The following is a 15756-nucleotide window of genomic DNA, read 5'->3' on the forward strand; positions in this document are numbered from 1 at the left end:
TCTCTCTCTCTCTCTCTCTCTCTCTCTCTCTCTCTCTCTCTCTCTCTCGTTAAAGCGCAAAAACGCTTTCTGCGTAATTTCCGTTACGTCGACCGGCGTCGAACTGAACTGGACGGCTCGGAAAAAGGTGGAGATCAATGAACCGTGCGCCGTCGCTCGATTTAGGCAGCGGGGCACCGATCCTTCAGCCCCATTCATCATGGTCGTCTCGAGGTCGAAACGAACGAGAACGAGCCTTTCTCCCACCGCTCTTTCTCTCCTCCTCCTCCTTCTCTTTCTTTTTCTCTTTCTCTTTCTTTCTCCCGGAGCTCGTGTACGAGCCAAGAGGAAGGAAGAAGGGGCATTTTAATGGGGCAACGGGCCTTCGCTCAATGGGAAAATTGTACCGGAAGTCTCTGTGCGCCGTGGAACGAGTTCGTTCGTTCGTTCGTTCGTTCGTTCGTTCGTCCGTTCGTTCGTTCGTTCTGCCGGCAAGGGGTTAAAGGCCCATTAAGTGCGAACCAGGAGTCACGTAAGTACGTACGTACGAACGTGCGAGAAAAGTCTCTCGAACCGGGTCACGTCGGAGATGGACGGAGCATAAATCTAGAAAAAGTGTTTTTTCTCTCTCGAAGTAACCGATTGCGATTCGATCCAACTTCCATATTTTCAAGTGCTTAACGATCAAATTACCACGCGACTAGCCCAAAGACGATTCAACGAAACCGACGATCGTTAACGTTCTCTTTACTTAGCCGCGAGAGTTTTAATTACGTCAATAAGAAATGGCGCCTAGCTCGGCGAACGCCGCATTTATAGCGTATTTCGCCTTCCTCGAGGAGGATTCTTTATCCGAACTCTCTTTCCAACTTTCTTTTCTTTTCGTTTCCTTTCCCTTCCCTTCCCTTCCCTTCCCTTCCCTTCCCTTGCTCTCTTTCCTCTCCCTCGTAAAAGCGAGAGAAGGAGAGGATCTCTCGCTCTCCGCGTTGCATCTCGACCCGCTTTCGAGGCGCGAGCTCCGGATTCTAATTTCCCAAATAAGTTCTCGCACGCGAAGGAAGATGACGACTAAGAACAACAACGACGATCGTAACGTGGGCGAGCATTCGAGCCTCGAGCGCGAGGAGAAGCACGCACGGAATGTAATTTGTTCTTTGTCGAAAGAACGCTCGCAGCAAACGAGCGGCGATGCAAACTATGCAGGAGAAAGACGTCCGTGCAATCGGAAATACCTACTACTCGAGATCATCTCACGCCTCAGGAGAGGAGTCGCACCTTTTTCCTTCCTTCCTTCTTCGCGAGTTTCCTTTTCTACTTTCCAGTTGACAAATGATCTCGACCGGCGAAGGCCTACCTGCAGATTCGTAGGCAATTTATTCGCGTAACGAGGAGCAAAAAGAAGGAGGAGAGAAACGATCGGAGTAGAAAAATGGTCGGACCAACGGTAGCATTCGATCGAGCCAACGCGCGTACTCGAATTATCTCGATCGGAGACGTCGAGTTCGAGGTGGATTTGCAAGGGCCGTATACGGGCCGTTTCCTGGTCGCGCGCGTCGACGATCGGCTTCCTAGATCGGCCGAACGAGATAAAGGAAATAACGGATCTTTATCCTTCGAGTTTACGATCAGAATTATCATTTTTCTAACGCATTCGAGTTCTCTTCGATCGTGCCTAAAGTTCGATAAAATTTAATTTCCAGAGGGGGAAACGTGGAGCGAACGCTAGGGAAAGTCGACAGAAGGAAGATAATTATCGTCGCTACCGTATATTACCGGCGACGCGTTTGTACTTGGCCGAACGCGCATCTACTCTCTCGTAGAAGAGAGATACACGTAGGGATGGATATAGATGGAGCGCTCTTTGGAGAGGGCTCGCTTTCGAGAGACGCGATCCTCTCGCAGAGAGACAATTGCGGGTAATTAACACCGAGTCGGCCTCGTTGTTCGGCAGAGAGCAAAGCCACCGAAGCGTGTCGGGCTTGTTTCTCCTCGAGCCTCTCTCTCCTCGCTCACCTCGGTTAGCCCTCCTCGGTTGCACTCTCGACCGGTGCTATCGAGGAAATTGCTCTTACCGTTTCTCCTACTACTCCACGACTACTCCTCGACTACAAATCCGATACTCCTCGCGTACGCTGGAACAGACGCGTTCGATTCTTGCGCGACGCGGGAGAGGTAGTAGTCGCTATTTCGGTGCGTCGTGCATACTCGCTATGCCAAGACGAGAGACGCCGTACGTAGGTACGAGGTACGAGCCGACGCGGCGATCGGGACAACGATACGACGAAGAAAGAATCGTAACCGGAAAATTATCTCGAAAGGCGTGCTCCGTCTCCGCGCTTCGCGATTATTCGAGGGATGTGTCGCGAATGGCTTCTAGGCGTTTCTCTTATCTCCCTCGGGATAGACCGTTTCCTCTCCATATCGGTACATCGGTGCCTGCCCATGTATCGACGCCTCGTGGTCACATCGGCGTCACGGACACTTGGATTTTTTCCACTCGAGGACAAAGATAAAGCACGACGAACGAACGAATAAAATGCCGAGATAACGCGTTACGCGCGATAGATCGCTTAACGCCGTTGTCGCGAGGACGTAACGACGTACGTCGACGGTTTCATCGCGAGTACTCGATTTCTCGTACATTAGGGAAACGCGATCGAGAGCTCCATTGTCGGAAATAATTTCGCGGCTCGTCCTTTGTATCTATGTAAATCGTATCCGGCGTGCCGGCGGCCTCGATAACGTTTCCTACTCTCGATCCTTTCGACGTGTCGCGTCGAACCAGCAAGGGGAGAAATGCATCTAGAACTTGGATGTAGCGACAGCAACAATGGCAAGTTTTTATCGATGAGCCTGCATATTCGATGCCCCCCATTCTCACGTGTGAAATTCTATCGCTCTGACGGATGTTCCGCGGTACGAGATGATCCGTTGAAATATCTTTCTTTTCCACGCCTCTGCTCTTTATACCGTAAATGTACGAAATGTTTCATCGCTTTACGCGACCGATAGTGCGAGAGAGGGAGAGAGAGAGAGAGAGAGAGAGACTTCAAACGTGCGAAATGGGATATCCTTACGAGTACGTACGATACATTCCGCTTGAAATTTATCGAATTTAGAAATGGAAAATGCGAAGGAGTGCGACGTTACGAGTGTTACGTCGCGTTCGATCGATACAAAATATCAGGAGACACGGAAAGCGCGTACGTACGATTGTCTTGTAACAAATGCGCTGGAATTAATCGTCCGAGTTCGAAAAGATACAACCGAAGGAACGAACCATCCTTTAACGATCGCAAAGAAGAACGTCGTCGAGAGGTTGCATCGCATCCTCGAAAAGCTACAACGATAACAAACAGGTCGTGAGATCGCTCTCGAATTCGTTCGATATTCGCGGTTATTTTTCGTTGCGACGAACTCTTGAAAAAAAATCGCGCGAATCGTCGTAACGTTAATTCTCTTTTCGCGATCTCTTTGCAGTCGCGTGCGTTTGAATCTCCCTCTCTCTACACGCACCGACCGGTTGGATTCTTTTCACTTTTTCTTCATCCTTCCTCTTTTTTATCGTCCCTCTCATCGAAAACCCTTTCCTCTTCGTCTTCCTCTACGGCTCTTCTTATTTCTCTTCGTCCGACTTCGTCCTCTAGCGGCGACCCGACACCGCTTCTCTTTTAACGAAGCTTCGTTAATTATGGATCGAATGCACGAGAAGCCATTAACAACTCGCTAAGACGAGCCACGTTGCGAGGAAGTAAGACGGTCGCGGCCGGCCGATGCGAACCAGATCGCTTGCCGAAGAGATTTCGATCCCGACAGGAGATGGAAGGAGAGAGTGCGATCTCGGAGACAGGGGCCGAGAAGAGAGAGAGAGAGAGAGAGAGAGAGAGAGAGAGAGAGAGAGAGAGCTGGAAAAGGAGATGATTTATACCGCTCGTGTTCCTACTTCTGCTCCGCTTCTTATTCTTCTTCTTCGAATCGTTTTCGAATCGGCGCGGCGCGGCGCTTCCATGAATCGAAGATGAGGTCTTGGTTAACTCGCTCGCGTTCCTTCTACGACACGCTCGTTATTTATGGCAACTGGGAAACTCTCGCGCAGATTCGTGCGTCGATTTTATAAATTAAGACATCTCGGATCTCTCGAATGAGATTCTTTCCAACTTGGAAAAAGATAAAGAAAAAAGTAAGTGCGCGAGAGGAGGAGATAACGAAAGGAAATCAGGTTAAAAGTTCGGCAAAATATAATAGTCAAATATAATTCTCTCCGCGCGGCGCCGCTATTGATTTTATCTATTTTCTTTCGCGAGCACTTCAATCCGACTTCTCTCGAGAAAGTAAAATATCGAAAATTTTCTTCGCTTCGACTTTGGATCAATCGAGGCAACTTTTTAATATTAATCTCGGTTTCTCATCGATTCGTTTATAGTACGCGTTCGAGGGAGGGAGAGAGAGAGAGAGAGAGAGAGATCTTTATTGGTGATTTTACGAGCACCTCGACGTCTAAATTAATTCCAAGCCGGACTTGGTCTTAACGACCTCTCCTTGAAAATATACTTCTTGCCTTATAAACTTTGTTGGCTCGATCTTAGTTATTTCATTTTACTTTTCGTCTTATCGTAGTTTCCGTACTTGAATTCGTCGTTTAAACGGTTTACTATTCATACGCATAGATATATATCTTATAAGCGTAACGTCAATACGAATAGTCGTTCTCATCGATCGTTCGTCAATTCGTTCGTTCTCACGGAACGATAGGATACTTTGGGTAACGTGACTCGGAATCTTTTTCAAGGTAAGAACGTAAGGTCTGCGAGGTTAAGGTCTAGGGTAATCCCTCGATTCGAGAAGGAAGGAACGAATCTGGTGGCGAGTTTTAGCGCGACGAGCCCGGACTCGTAATAGATTCGCATGGCGCGTTGCCAGCGAACGAGGCGCCGCTGCCACCGATGACCAATAAATAACGGAAAATCGCCACGAGATTCGGACTATTTACGAGCGAATCCCCCTCCGCTCTTCCTTTTTCTTTCTTCGTCTCTCCTCCCTTCCCCGACCCCCCCCCCTCTCTCCCCGCTTCGTTGCGTAACCCTCGGCGTGTACAGTGACCGTCGAAAATTCTCCAAAATCGTGTGATCGACGATTTTTTCGAGAGCGAAAAAGCGGATAAATTTGGTATACGAGCACGCCTATCCTATTTACGTCGCGCATATCCTGTAGAAATATTTTTGAGAAGCCATTTCTTCCTATTTCAAAGATACGAAACGTTTGGATTAATTCGGTACGCGCTTCCTTCTCGATACACTTTGTTTCCTTTTAAAGGAAAATGGTCCAACGCGAAAAAGGGCGCGGAAAAGGGCGTCGCCGTATGATGAGTGCTCGCGTTTAGCTGAAAAATAAACGTACGGTTTTGTCGTTGACGCGCGCACGTGCTCGTCTAGTGGACCATCGTATTTAAAAGTACATCGGAGTTCCTGCTTACATTTCTCGAGCCAGTACCTTTCTCCTCTTGTAACATAAACAATCGCTAAAGTGGTCCCACTCGTGCGCTCGATTCGAATCGGCCATCAAATTGTTCTGATAAATTCGCTCGAATAACGTACCAAAACACAAAAGTTCGATCGACGAAATACTCCAAGACCACTCGATCGTAGGTTATATTTTAATGTAATTGCTTTATCGCGTTTAAATCAACGCGTTCGAATAGAAATTCCCTCGGGACATTATCGTGCAGTGCAATCGGTTTACGCGAATTCATTTGTCCTCTCAATGTCGTGATTGCGCGAAAATGACCTTTGCGTACGATCGTCCTTGCCATTTCATTTGCCACCCGATGATATTTCGTCTAACGGTTACACTCCCGTATAATCGCGTACGCGATGGATATCGCTAAAAATCGCTCCAACTCTTTCTTTTCCTTTTCTTTCTTTTTTTTTCTTTCTTCTTCTAAAACGTCATTATAGATAGTTCGTTACGCACGGTTTCGCGATAAAATACCGAACAAATAAAGAAACGATTCGGAGGACCTTCGTAACGGTTAATTGCCGTTAATGGACCACGGTCTATGTACAACAGTGGATATTGGACGGCGCCAGACAATTAACTTGAATAAATTCGAAGAAGTTCGGACGAGGAGGAGGGTGAATACGGACGAGTGAACTTTAATTGCTTGCTTGGCTACATAATAAATGACATCGCAGACACCGTGCCAAGTCGGAAGAAAAATTACTCGACCACCCGTTCCCTCTCTCTCTCTCTCTCTCTCTCTCTCTCTCTCTCTCCCTCTCCCTCTCCTGCCGATTTTCAATTGGACCTCCTCGACTCTATCCGCCGCTAAAATCATCGGATTTCTTCCTTCGTTTAATAGATATTATCCCGGTGCCGTTCGATATTAAGAATCTCGCGAAAGAGTCTCTATTGATTTTACCTAACGACTTCGATAGCGTAATTACTTTCACGTGGAGTATTACCAAGAACAAAGTACGCCTTCTGATTTCATTCCGATTATATTAGAGGAAAGAGGTAGGAAAATTGTTGCTTTTAAGGATAATGAAATACGTATTAAAAAGGACGGCCGAACAATGCTTTTAATTGAGTACACGAAGAACGATCCTTCTTCTTTCCTCGATATCGTTACAAAGTAATAAAGCAAGTATTTGTTCTTCGACAGATATTACTTTATTAAATTAATCCTACTCGTTGAGATGAGAGGGGGGGGGGAGAAAAAACAAAGAATGGAGCTGAAGGTATTTAACTTAATTATGTAGGTCGCGTGTGTAATTTTTTTCTTCGGATTCGCGACAATCTCTTCCACCCCTTAAAGGAGTACGATAAAAGACGTTAAAACGAGACGGTATCTATCGAGACGAACGCACGGCAAGGACGTTCGCGCAACGATCGTTAATCGGTCTTCTCTTTTCAGAAAATATGTGTCTTCCAAAAGTGTCTCGAGGATCTCTCGTCCCGCATGGCAGCAGCCGAGGCGATTCAAAGCGGTTGGCAAAATCCGAGTGATGCGAACGAAGCGTCGGAAATGCTCGAACAGTTGCAAAAGTTTGGCGAACGATTGGTACCCATTCAGAGGAACATCGAGGATACGAACGATCAAGCTAGCGTCTTCGCGTCGAGCAGCGTCATCGTTTCTCACGCCCTTTTGGCTAAACTCGAAGATCTCAATAGCAGGTACGTACGTACGTACGCGGATTACTAACGTACTCGTCAATAAGGTACGTACTTATCCTACGATACCTCGAACTCGTTCGGAGAAAGTATTGCGAGAAAGTATTAATTTCCTCTTTGAAAGTTTCCACACGAATAAGGTGTCGCGTAAACTCGCGAGAGATAAATGCATAAATACGATGCGCAACGTTTATCGATTACAATTACGCTTCCGTTTCTTCCCATTCCCCCCGACATTTCCGCACGTAAAAGATTTCTGAATATATGTGAGATACCCGCGTTAACGTTACTTCATTTTCCCTGTTTTCGTAGATGGAAGGTGCTGCAAGTGGCGGTTGACGAGCGTTACAAGTTGCTAAGCGGATTTGGAAAGGACGGCAGCACTCCTGGTAGTCAGGCTTTCCTCGCGAGCAGCGTGGAACTACCATGGGAGAGAGCCCTCACGCCCGCCAAAGTGCCTTACTATATCAAGTAATCGCTACTTCTTACCTTTCCTTTCCTATTCGATCGTTTCGATCGTTCGAACGTATCTAGTACCTTTGGCCTGCTTCGAATCGTAATACCTCGTTCGACATTCGATTTCGAAGCACATATTTAAAAAAAGAAAAAAAAAAAAGAAAAAAAAAGAAAAGAAAAAGAAAGGAACTTTTTCAACGCTCCTACCGACCCTGTCGAACCTTCTCCTTGGACGCGTTGATTTCTCTCGTAATATTCTCCCAAAGTTATAAAATTCTTCCGAAGGAGTAAGAATCGAATGTCGTCGAATTGCAGCCACCAACTGGAGACGACGCATTGGGATCATCCGAAAATGATCGAGCTGATGTCCTCGCTGGCGGATCTGAACGAAGTTCGCTTTTCGGCGTACAGAACGGCGATGAAATTGCGCACCGTGCAGAAACGATTGTGCCGTGAGTAGACGCTCCTATATATGATGTGTAATCGTCGATAGTATCATATAATACGTCTCGTAGTCACCGATCACGATATTCCATCTTTCTTTCGCAGTGGATCTGTTGAGCCTTTCCACCGCTTTGGAGCAATTCGATTCGCACGGTCTACGCGCGCAGAACGACAAACTGATAGACATTCCCGATATGGTGACCGTTTTGACGTCGCTCTACGAGATCATAGCGGCTGACAATCCGACCCAAGTATCCGTACCTCTGTGCATCGATCTGGCGATAAATTGGCTCCTTAACGTATACGACAGGTGAGCTCGTTGGCTTGGTAAAACGGATATTAGCAACCACGCCGGAAGAAATATCTCGCGCCGATCGCGCCGAAGCCTTATTTCGGAAAAGAGAAAAGTAGTATCGCCTTTCGAAAAACGTATCCGTCTTTCGGCGAGAAACGTCCGATTCTAAAGAGATTCAAAATATTCGTTTCAGTCAACGAACCGGTCAAATTCGCGTGCTGTCCTTCAAAGTCGGCCTGGTGCTGCTTTGCAAGGGCCACCTGGAAGAAAAGTACAGATGTGAGTATATCCTATTCGTCGTTCTTCCAACGAGGATTCGTGTAATTAAAGTCCAAAGGCGAAAGGTCGTAGGTCGTCTCGTTCATCGATCGTCTTATCCATTTTTCAGATCTGTTTCGACTAATCGCCGATCCTAATAGACTGGTGGATCAACGAAAATTGGGATTACTGTTGCACGATTGCATACAAGTACCGAGACAATTGGGCGAAGTGGCAGCCTTCGGCGGATCCAATATCGAGCCGAGCGTACGTAGTTGTTTCGAGAAAGCAGGAAAGGACAAGAACGAGATCGAGGCCGTACACTTTCTCAGTTGGCTCCAACAAGAACCGCAGAGTATGGTGTGGTTGCCTGTACTTCATCGACTCTCCGCTGCCGAGAGCGCCAAGCATCAGGCAAAGTGCAACATCTGTAAAGAATATCCGATTATAGGTTTCAGGTAAGACCATTCGATCTGTCCGTCCAATCCCCTCGTACAGAGGGAAGAACGAGGATCGGAGATCGAGAAATTCTTCTAACCGTTACTCCTCCGATTACTTTTCGCAGATATCGATGTTTGAAGTGCTTCAACTTCGACATGTGCCAGAATTGCTTCTTCTCCGGTCGAAAAGCGAAGAACCACAAATTGACCCATCCGATGCAGGAATATTGCACGGCTGTAAGTAAATATATCGTAGTATATTATTATGAATTGGCCAAGGCCATCGATTGGGATAATAGTGTATTGGGAATTACTGGATATAGAAAGGATGTAGCATGGTACCGCTCGCGTAACTACGTTCTAATTATTTTCCTAATTAGTTTCTTTCTTCGACAGACAACCTCGGGCGAGGACGTGCGAGACTTTACGAGAGCGTTACGCAACAAATTCAAGTCGAAGCGGTACTTCAAGAAACATCCCAGAGTCGGATATCTGCCGGTACAAACCGTGCTCGAGGGAGACGCATTGGAAAGTCCAGCGCCCTCGCCGCAGCACAGCTCGCTCAGTCAGGACATGCACTCTCGTTTAGAGATGTACGCGTCTCGGCTGGCCGAGGTGGAATTGTCCCGTACGAGAAGCAATTCCACTCCGGACAGCGACGACGAACACCAATTGATAGCCCATTACTGTCAGAGTTTGAACGGCGGTGACAACGTTAACGTACCTAGAAGCCCGGTACAAGTTATGGCGGCAATCGATGCCGAGCAAAGGGAGGAACTCGAAGCGATGATACGCGAGCTCGAGGAAGAAAACGCGACGTTGCAGGCCGAATACGAGAGGCTGCGTTCCAAACAGACGCCAGGATCGACCCCCGAAGATGGCCACGGCACGAGACAACCCGATTGCGATATGATCGCGGAGGCTAAATTGTTGAGGCAGCACAAAGGAAGATTGGAGGCCCGTATGCAAATACTCGAAGATCACAATCGCCAGTTGGAAGCACAGCTGCAGAGACTCAGGCAATTGTTGGACGAGGTAACTTTGCGCTTATCTTCCTCCTATAATACTCGTACTTACTTAGAACGCGTTCGAGCCCTACTACTCCTTCTGATTACCTCGATAAAGAAAAAGTTAACTTTGTTCAACAGCCGAACGCTTCCTCGCCCTCGAAGACGGGAACTCTACAAATTCGAAGCGTTACCGCGTCTCAATTGGCGACCGATTCGCCAGGGAAAATAAACGGCCATTACCACGACTCTCCAGGTACTTGTATCATACGATTCGTATAAATTGTCATCGTTTAGACGTCGATTCTATCAAAACGCCGCACATCCGATATCGGTGATCGTTAACACTGGCCGACACTTTAACCGATTAACACTTATTATTATGTCATTTACGATTTTTGTGGTAAAGTATAAATCGATGTCATCCGATACGTGTGTACCTAGCAACGCGTCGACGTCAATGACGCGTAAAAATACCATTTAAAATATCTAACGATCAAGACGTTTCTTAAGTTTCTGCTTATCGCCATTGGGTATATGGTATAGGTGGTGGAGGCTCGAACGAGGGCAGAGTGGGCAGCTTAGAGAGACCACCACCCCCGCCGCATTCTCACAGTAATCTCTTGAATATGGCAGGTTCGTTCCAAATTTCGTCATCTTCATTTCCATTCTCTTTCTCTCTCTCTCTCTCTCTCTCTCTCTCTCTCTCTCTCTCTCTCTCTCTCTCTATACATACATACATGTGTGTGTATATATATGCATATGTATATATGCGTACATGTATACGTATATGTTTGCTATCAGAAATAACCGAGAAGCTTTGCTTTTCGATCTTTGGGGGCTTTGACCATCTATCAAAGTTGTCGCATTCGTCGTTGCGTTTGTTTACCGTCAGTATCCATTTTAGTATTTTATTTACCTCGGTACACATTGCGTAATAGCATCTTTGCATATCTGGTCAAGCCTGGTCGAGCTTCGATAAATAATTGTTAAGTTATATGTGCGTCGCTTGGCTCCTTTGAGATTCAGCATGCCATTGACAAAACTTTTTTGCTTTCACGCTACAGGCTGGATGTAAGGTAAGGGCAGGTTTTCATCTTTAACACACGCACACATTATATCCATCTTTTTTAATCGTCTTCCGTTCTTTCGACAGAAATTAACGTAATCGACAACATTCTGCTTAAATCGTATGCGAAAAAAAGAAAATAACATTGTCTTAGTTGGACAATATGTGTACGTTAAATTAATGAAATTGTTATTCACGTTTACAAATTTCATTATCAAAGGTGACCTTGGAAAGGCCGTCGGGGAATTAGTAGCAGTGATGACCAGTGAAGATTCATCCAAGACAAATGGTCAGGGTGCACCGCCTCCGGCTTTCAAGTAACGACGTGGGACGCAAGTCTTCGTGCTAAACTATTTTCATCGACGTCTCGATACGCACGAGGATGGAAGAAGGAAGACGTTAGTTATCAAGCGCTGATATATCATCGGCTTTACAATATCAAGAAAACATAATCTTAAGCACGAATGATCGATATCGTCAAATTTTTGGCTCTAATGCATATCAGAAAAGACAAGAGCATATGGTATATAGTATAAACAAACGATTTGTCGCGCAAACGCAGAACCAGGAGACTCGCCATAGTGGTTTTTTCTATTTTATAAGTTTTGATATATACCATTGTATAGCTGAATTTTGTGAATAAAGACTAATAATGGGTTCTTTGGCTTTGGCGATCTCCTGAAAAGTGCGAAACTTTAACTACATACATATTGATACGTCATATCATGTGGAAAGCAAAAGAGAGAGAAAAAAGCAAAAGAAAAAAAAAAAAGAAACGAAATTCTAATCGTAACGAAGATCCAAAGGGAAGAAGAAAAATAAATCGTTATATGCTTGCTAGCTGAACTATACGAGAGGAAAATATAATGAATTATAATAAGTAACACGATTGAAGAAAAAACAAACACACACGCAAACACACATACACGCACACAGGAACGAGTAAACGTCACACGTACGAGAATATCATTAACAATGCATGCGAAAAAAGTAATAAAAAACAATGTATCAAATTGCATATTCTATAAATCGTAGGCTATATTACATACCCATTCTGTTCACTGCCACGGGCTCTTCCTCGACATAACTGAGAAAAGACAGACACACGAGTGATTTTAGATTGATACGCGCGATTTTGGTGGGGAGGAGGGAGAGAGAGAGAGGTACTCCATTGTACCCAATTGGCCGCGATTTTCGAGTTTACGTCGTTACAATGTTTATTTACGTACACACCAAAACACACACGTACACAAATTCGCGTGCACGCATATAGAATACACGTACATACACGGGTTGAGAACATTTTCTATTCGATGATATAAAGAACACGTAGCAGGGAGAAAGAGGGACGCGCATTGCGACTTTCGAGTTTATTTCTTATCCAATTACGTCAGTTTTCCTATTTTTTAACAAACACAAATGGCAATGTCTCTTATTTAAGCACGCCGAATGTTACTTATATATTTAAGAGTATATCGATAAGTATCTAATTTACAAATTGACATCATCTCGTAGATCGTATTCTGATATGTAATAAAAGTTGTCTAGAAAATAAATCTGTCGTGTTTTCGGAATATAGCCACAAGTTCGTCCTATTCATTATTGAGCGATTTCTCTCGATCATGTTTTATTATATCTATCTACGCTTTACGTGTCGCTACAATGATAACGAAGTCATCGTTATAATCGCGAATGAGTAAAAAACATTACGTATATACAACGTACGCAAAGAACGAAAAGAGAACTTTTGAACAGGCGTTGAGAAGAGAGTCGAGAAAATATCGGACAGGAGAGAGATTTCGAAAGTGCAGCTGCAGTGCAAGAACCTCGGCGAGTCCTCCTGCTTCCGGGTCCGCAAAGTGTCCGCAAACTGACCTCCAAGTATCCGCGAGTCGTCGAGATTGCAAAGAAATTGAAATGGCGTCGATCGGCGATTAAAAACATATTCAAATTTCTCGCGCGGAACATATATATACATACACGTATGTATATACATATATATCCGCACGCACACATATGCATTCGTACCTATTCGATTTACGATTCCTAGTAGCGGTGGGCGCCAGCACGACAACGCAACGGCCATCCGGGTAGCACGTCGTTTTCCCATAAGCGGGTACGAACGAACGGCTATTAAAATAAATGTCGTCTATGATGGACACCTTTTTATATCATTATTACGTTTTTCGAACGTCGAGAGATCTCTCGTACGGCTATGCGTACGAGCAACGTTTTAATCGGCGTTACCTTTACGACGTATCGTCTCTCGTTTTCCCATAAAATTGCGCCTGCGTGAGAAAATGACAAAGTCGTAAAAGCAAGGATAAGCGAGTCGAAAGTTTGTTGAATTATATTGAATCGATATCTTCCAAGCGGAAGGAAAGACTCGATGGCCGAGAAAACGTTTATTCGAAGAAGCTAACAACGACGGCTACGGTTTGGGCAATAAATGTTCGTGACAAGGTAGTCCATGGAACGTATCGCGAATTGATTTCGATTTATCCGCTTTTATACATCCACGAAGGTCGTTATCGCAAGAAATCGATCAGCTGCGGCCGACATACCGCTACCATGCTCTGGACCAATATATTTGGAGAAATCGAATCTGTCTTCCGACATGCATATCGACACGACCGCGACGCGACAGCGGTACCACTCGAGGCAACATCCACCTGCACAGGCACTAACGCGAACCTGTATTTGCACACGACACCTACGTTTTTACCCTGGACGATCTCTTTTTCTCCCTCCCCCTCTCCCACCTTTACCCCTCCTGCGCGTCCCTCCCACTTGCAGAATCCTCTCTACGAAAGTCGATACACACGTGCGGAGCATTTGCGCACGTGCTTCACGCACACGCGAAACTCGCCAAGCGCTCTAGCGACAAACCGGATCTTGGAAGTCGCGCGAATCATTTATTATCATCATACACTTGGCCTAGTTCGAGAAGGAACGGCGAGACGCGTGCCGTGCAAAAGCAGTCTGCGACTCGGCAATCGCGCCAAAACGATCGATTTTTCTTTTAATTTGCTCTCTGCTCTGTCAAGTCTCTTCGGTCTTTTTTTCGACCGTGACAGGATGGGCCTCGAAAAAGATGGAGACGCAACGACGCGCGTATTTACGTCGTATTTACTATCCGAGTATCGAGAGCAATGGAATAATCGCATTTGATCGTAATTTCAGAGAGTCCTGAAAGTGTCGTTTCGAGGACTGCTCGTTGAGATATCGGGAAAGGGTATAAACGTAAGTAAAAGAGGAGCGTTCGCTCGAAGCGTAATTCCCTTTTTAATCGCGTATATCCGATCGGCTCGAGGAAGTCCGATCGATGAGGATTTGCTACCGGTTACGGGCTTATCGAGATACGGCAAATTTGGGCGATTCCGCTCGCGTCGACGCGCACCTACCTTCTTTCTCGATGCTTCATTCGATATGCTAATCCCTACTTTCGATCTCATCTACAACGACAGCTCGAATCCTTACAAACGGTACAGTACGCATAAGGTAGCTTTTTTACCGCTGTCCGAGATCGAGATCGTGATCGAAGTTACGATTATCCGCTGAAGAAGCGTCGCGCGATAAATTCGACGTTGACGCACGCGCGGCCGCCAATCTTTTCTTCTCGCCTTTAAGATTTTGCTCGAAAAGAAAAAAAAAAAAAAAAGAAGAAAAAGATGAAAAAGAAGATCGAAAGAATTAAAAAATGACGTCGTCGTCGTCGAAGTAAGTCGAAAAAGTCAAATGTAACGACCCGACTTGTACTCCTTATCGGAGTAGATTAATAATCGAACGAATCCGACGGTCAGCACGAATACGAAGCTTTTCAACGTAGCTGAAAAATTAGCTCGTTAAAAATCAGTCGAGTTTAGCATATCGAGAACGGAAATGACTTAACGCGCGACCTAGTCGCAACATTAGAGTTTTTCTTATTGCATGCGATAAGACGAGCGGCGAAACGGTCGAGTTTTTGGAAGAGCGCTATGAGACGACGACGATAAAGCGTAGGAACGCGTACGGAAATTGAGGCAGCGCGGTGGACGTGGGTGCGCAACGCGAGCGTTCGCGTCGTACACCTCGTCGTAACGCTCGACTTCCTAGAACCAACTTCCCAATTAAGCGGCCAACGAAAGCCACGTCCCTGCGTTGCGAATGGTTTTACGTTACTCGCCACACATTTCGTGTTGCAAAAACGTCGCGGCCCGTTGTAATTAAAGACGCATGCACGAAATACGCGCCGGCTACAATTTAGCCTGGCAAACGTAACGGCACGCGACGTATCTCCGTCCTTTTCTCTCGCGAATACTCGCGCATGCACGTAAGAGACGCACACTTTCGAAATGCGACAGATAAGACGTAAGTACTTGCGCGCGATTCGAGGGAGTTACTTACGTCGGTGTTATTTATGCGCTCGTAATTGTACGCGAGAGTGCTTTGCCAGACCTCTCCTCTCTCTCTCTCCCCCCCCCCTGTCCGGGCGTCTTTTAACCCGTTCGTTCCCTTTGCATTTCTCTCGGTGCACCTCGATCGCCCAAAGTACCGCTCCTCGCTCGCGATAATTTTCTTCGTCTTCGATGTTCATCGGCACCTCGAAGCGCCACGTTGAAGCGACAGCGAGACTCGTCCGTGGTAAAAACTCAATGC

The 15756-nt window shown here is 45.9% G+C and overlaps 1 protein-coding gene across 1 annotated transcript in view; it reads left to right on the forward strand.

The window, feature by feature from the left end:
* LOC122632796 (dystrophin, isoforms A/C/F/G/H) overlaps nucleotides 1–12696 on the forward strand; it is a 223326-nt gene extending 210630 nt beyond the window's left edge. The window contains exons 45-55 of the mRNA XM_043819988.1: nucleotides 6893–7152; nucleotides 7462–7620; nucleotides 7921–8057; nucleotides 8155–8359; nucleotides 8538–8623; nucleotides 8733–9060; nucleotides 9168–9279; nucleotides 9439–10077; nucleotides 10191–10305; nucleotides 10596–10685; nucleotides 11339–12696. Coding sequence (XP_043675923.1) covers nucleotides 6893–7152; nucleotides 7462–7620; nucleotides 7921–8057; nucleotides 8155–8359; nucleotides 8538–8623; nucleotides 8733–9060; nucleotides 9168–9279; nucleotides 9439–10077; nucleotides 10191–10305; nucleotides 10596–10685; nucleotides 11339–11439 — 2232 coding nt within the window. The 3' untranslated portion in view covers nucleotides 11440–12696. The remainder of the gene's footprint in view (nucleotides 1–6892; nucleotides 7153–7461; nucleotides 7621–7920; nucleotides 8058–8154; nucleotides 8360–8537; nucleotides 8624–8732; nucleotides 9061–9167; nucleotides 9280–9438; nucleotides 10078–10190; nucleotides 10306–10595; nucleotides 10686–11338) is intronic.
* The last annotated feature ends 3060 nt before the right edge of the window (nucleotides 12697–15756 follow it).

This window comes from Vespula pensylvanica, chromosome 11, assembly GCF_014466175.1.
Source record: "Vespula pensylvanica isolate Volc-1 chromosome 11, ASM1446617v1, whole genome shotgun sequence".
Classification (NCBI taxonomy): Eukaryota; Metazoa; Arthropoda; class Insecta; order Hymenoptera; family Vespidae; genus Vespula; species Vespula pensylvanica.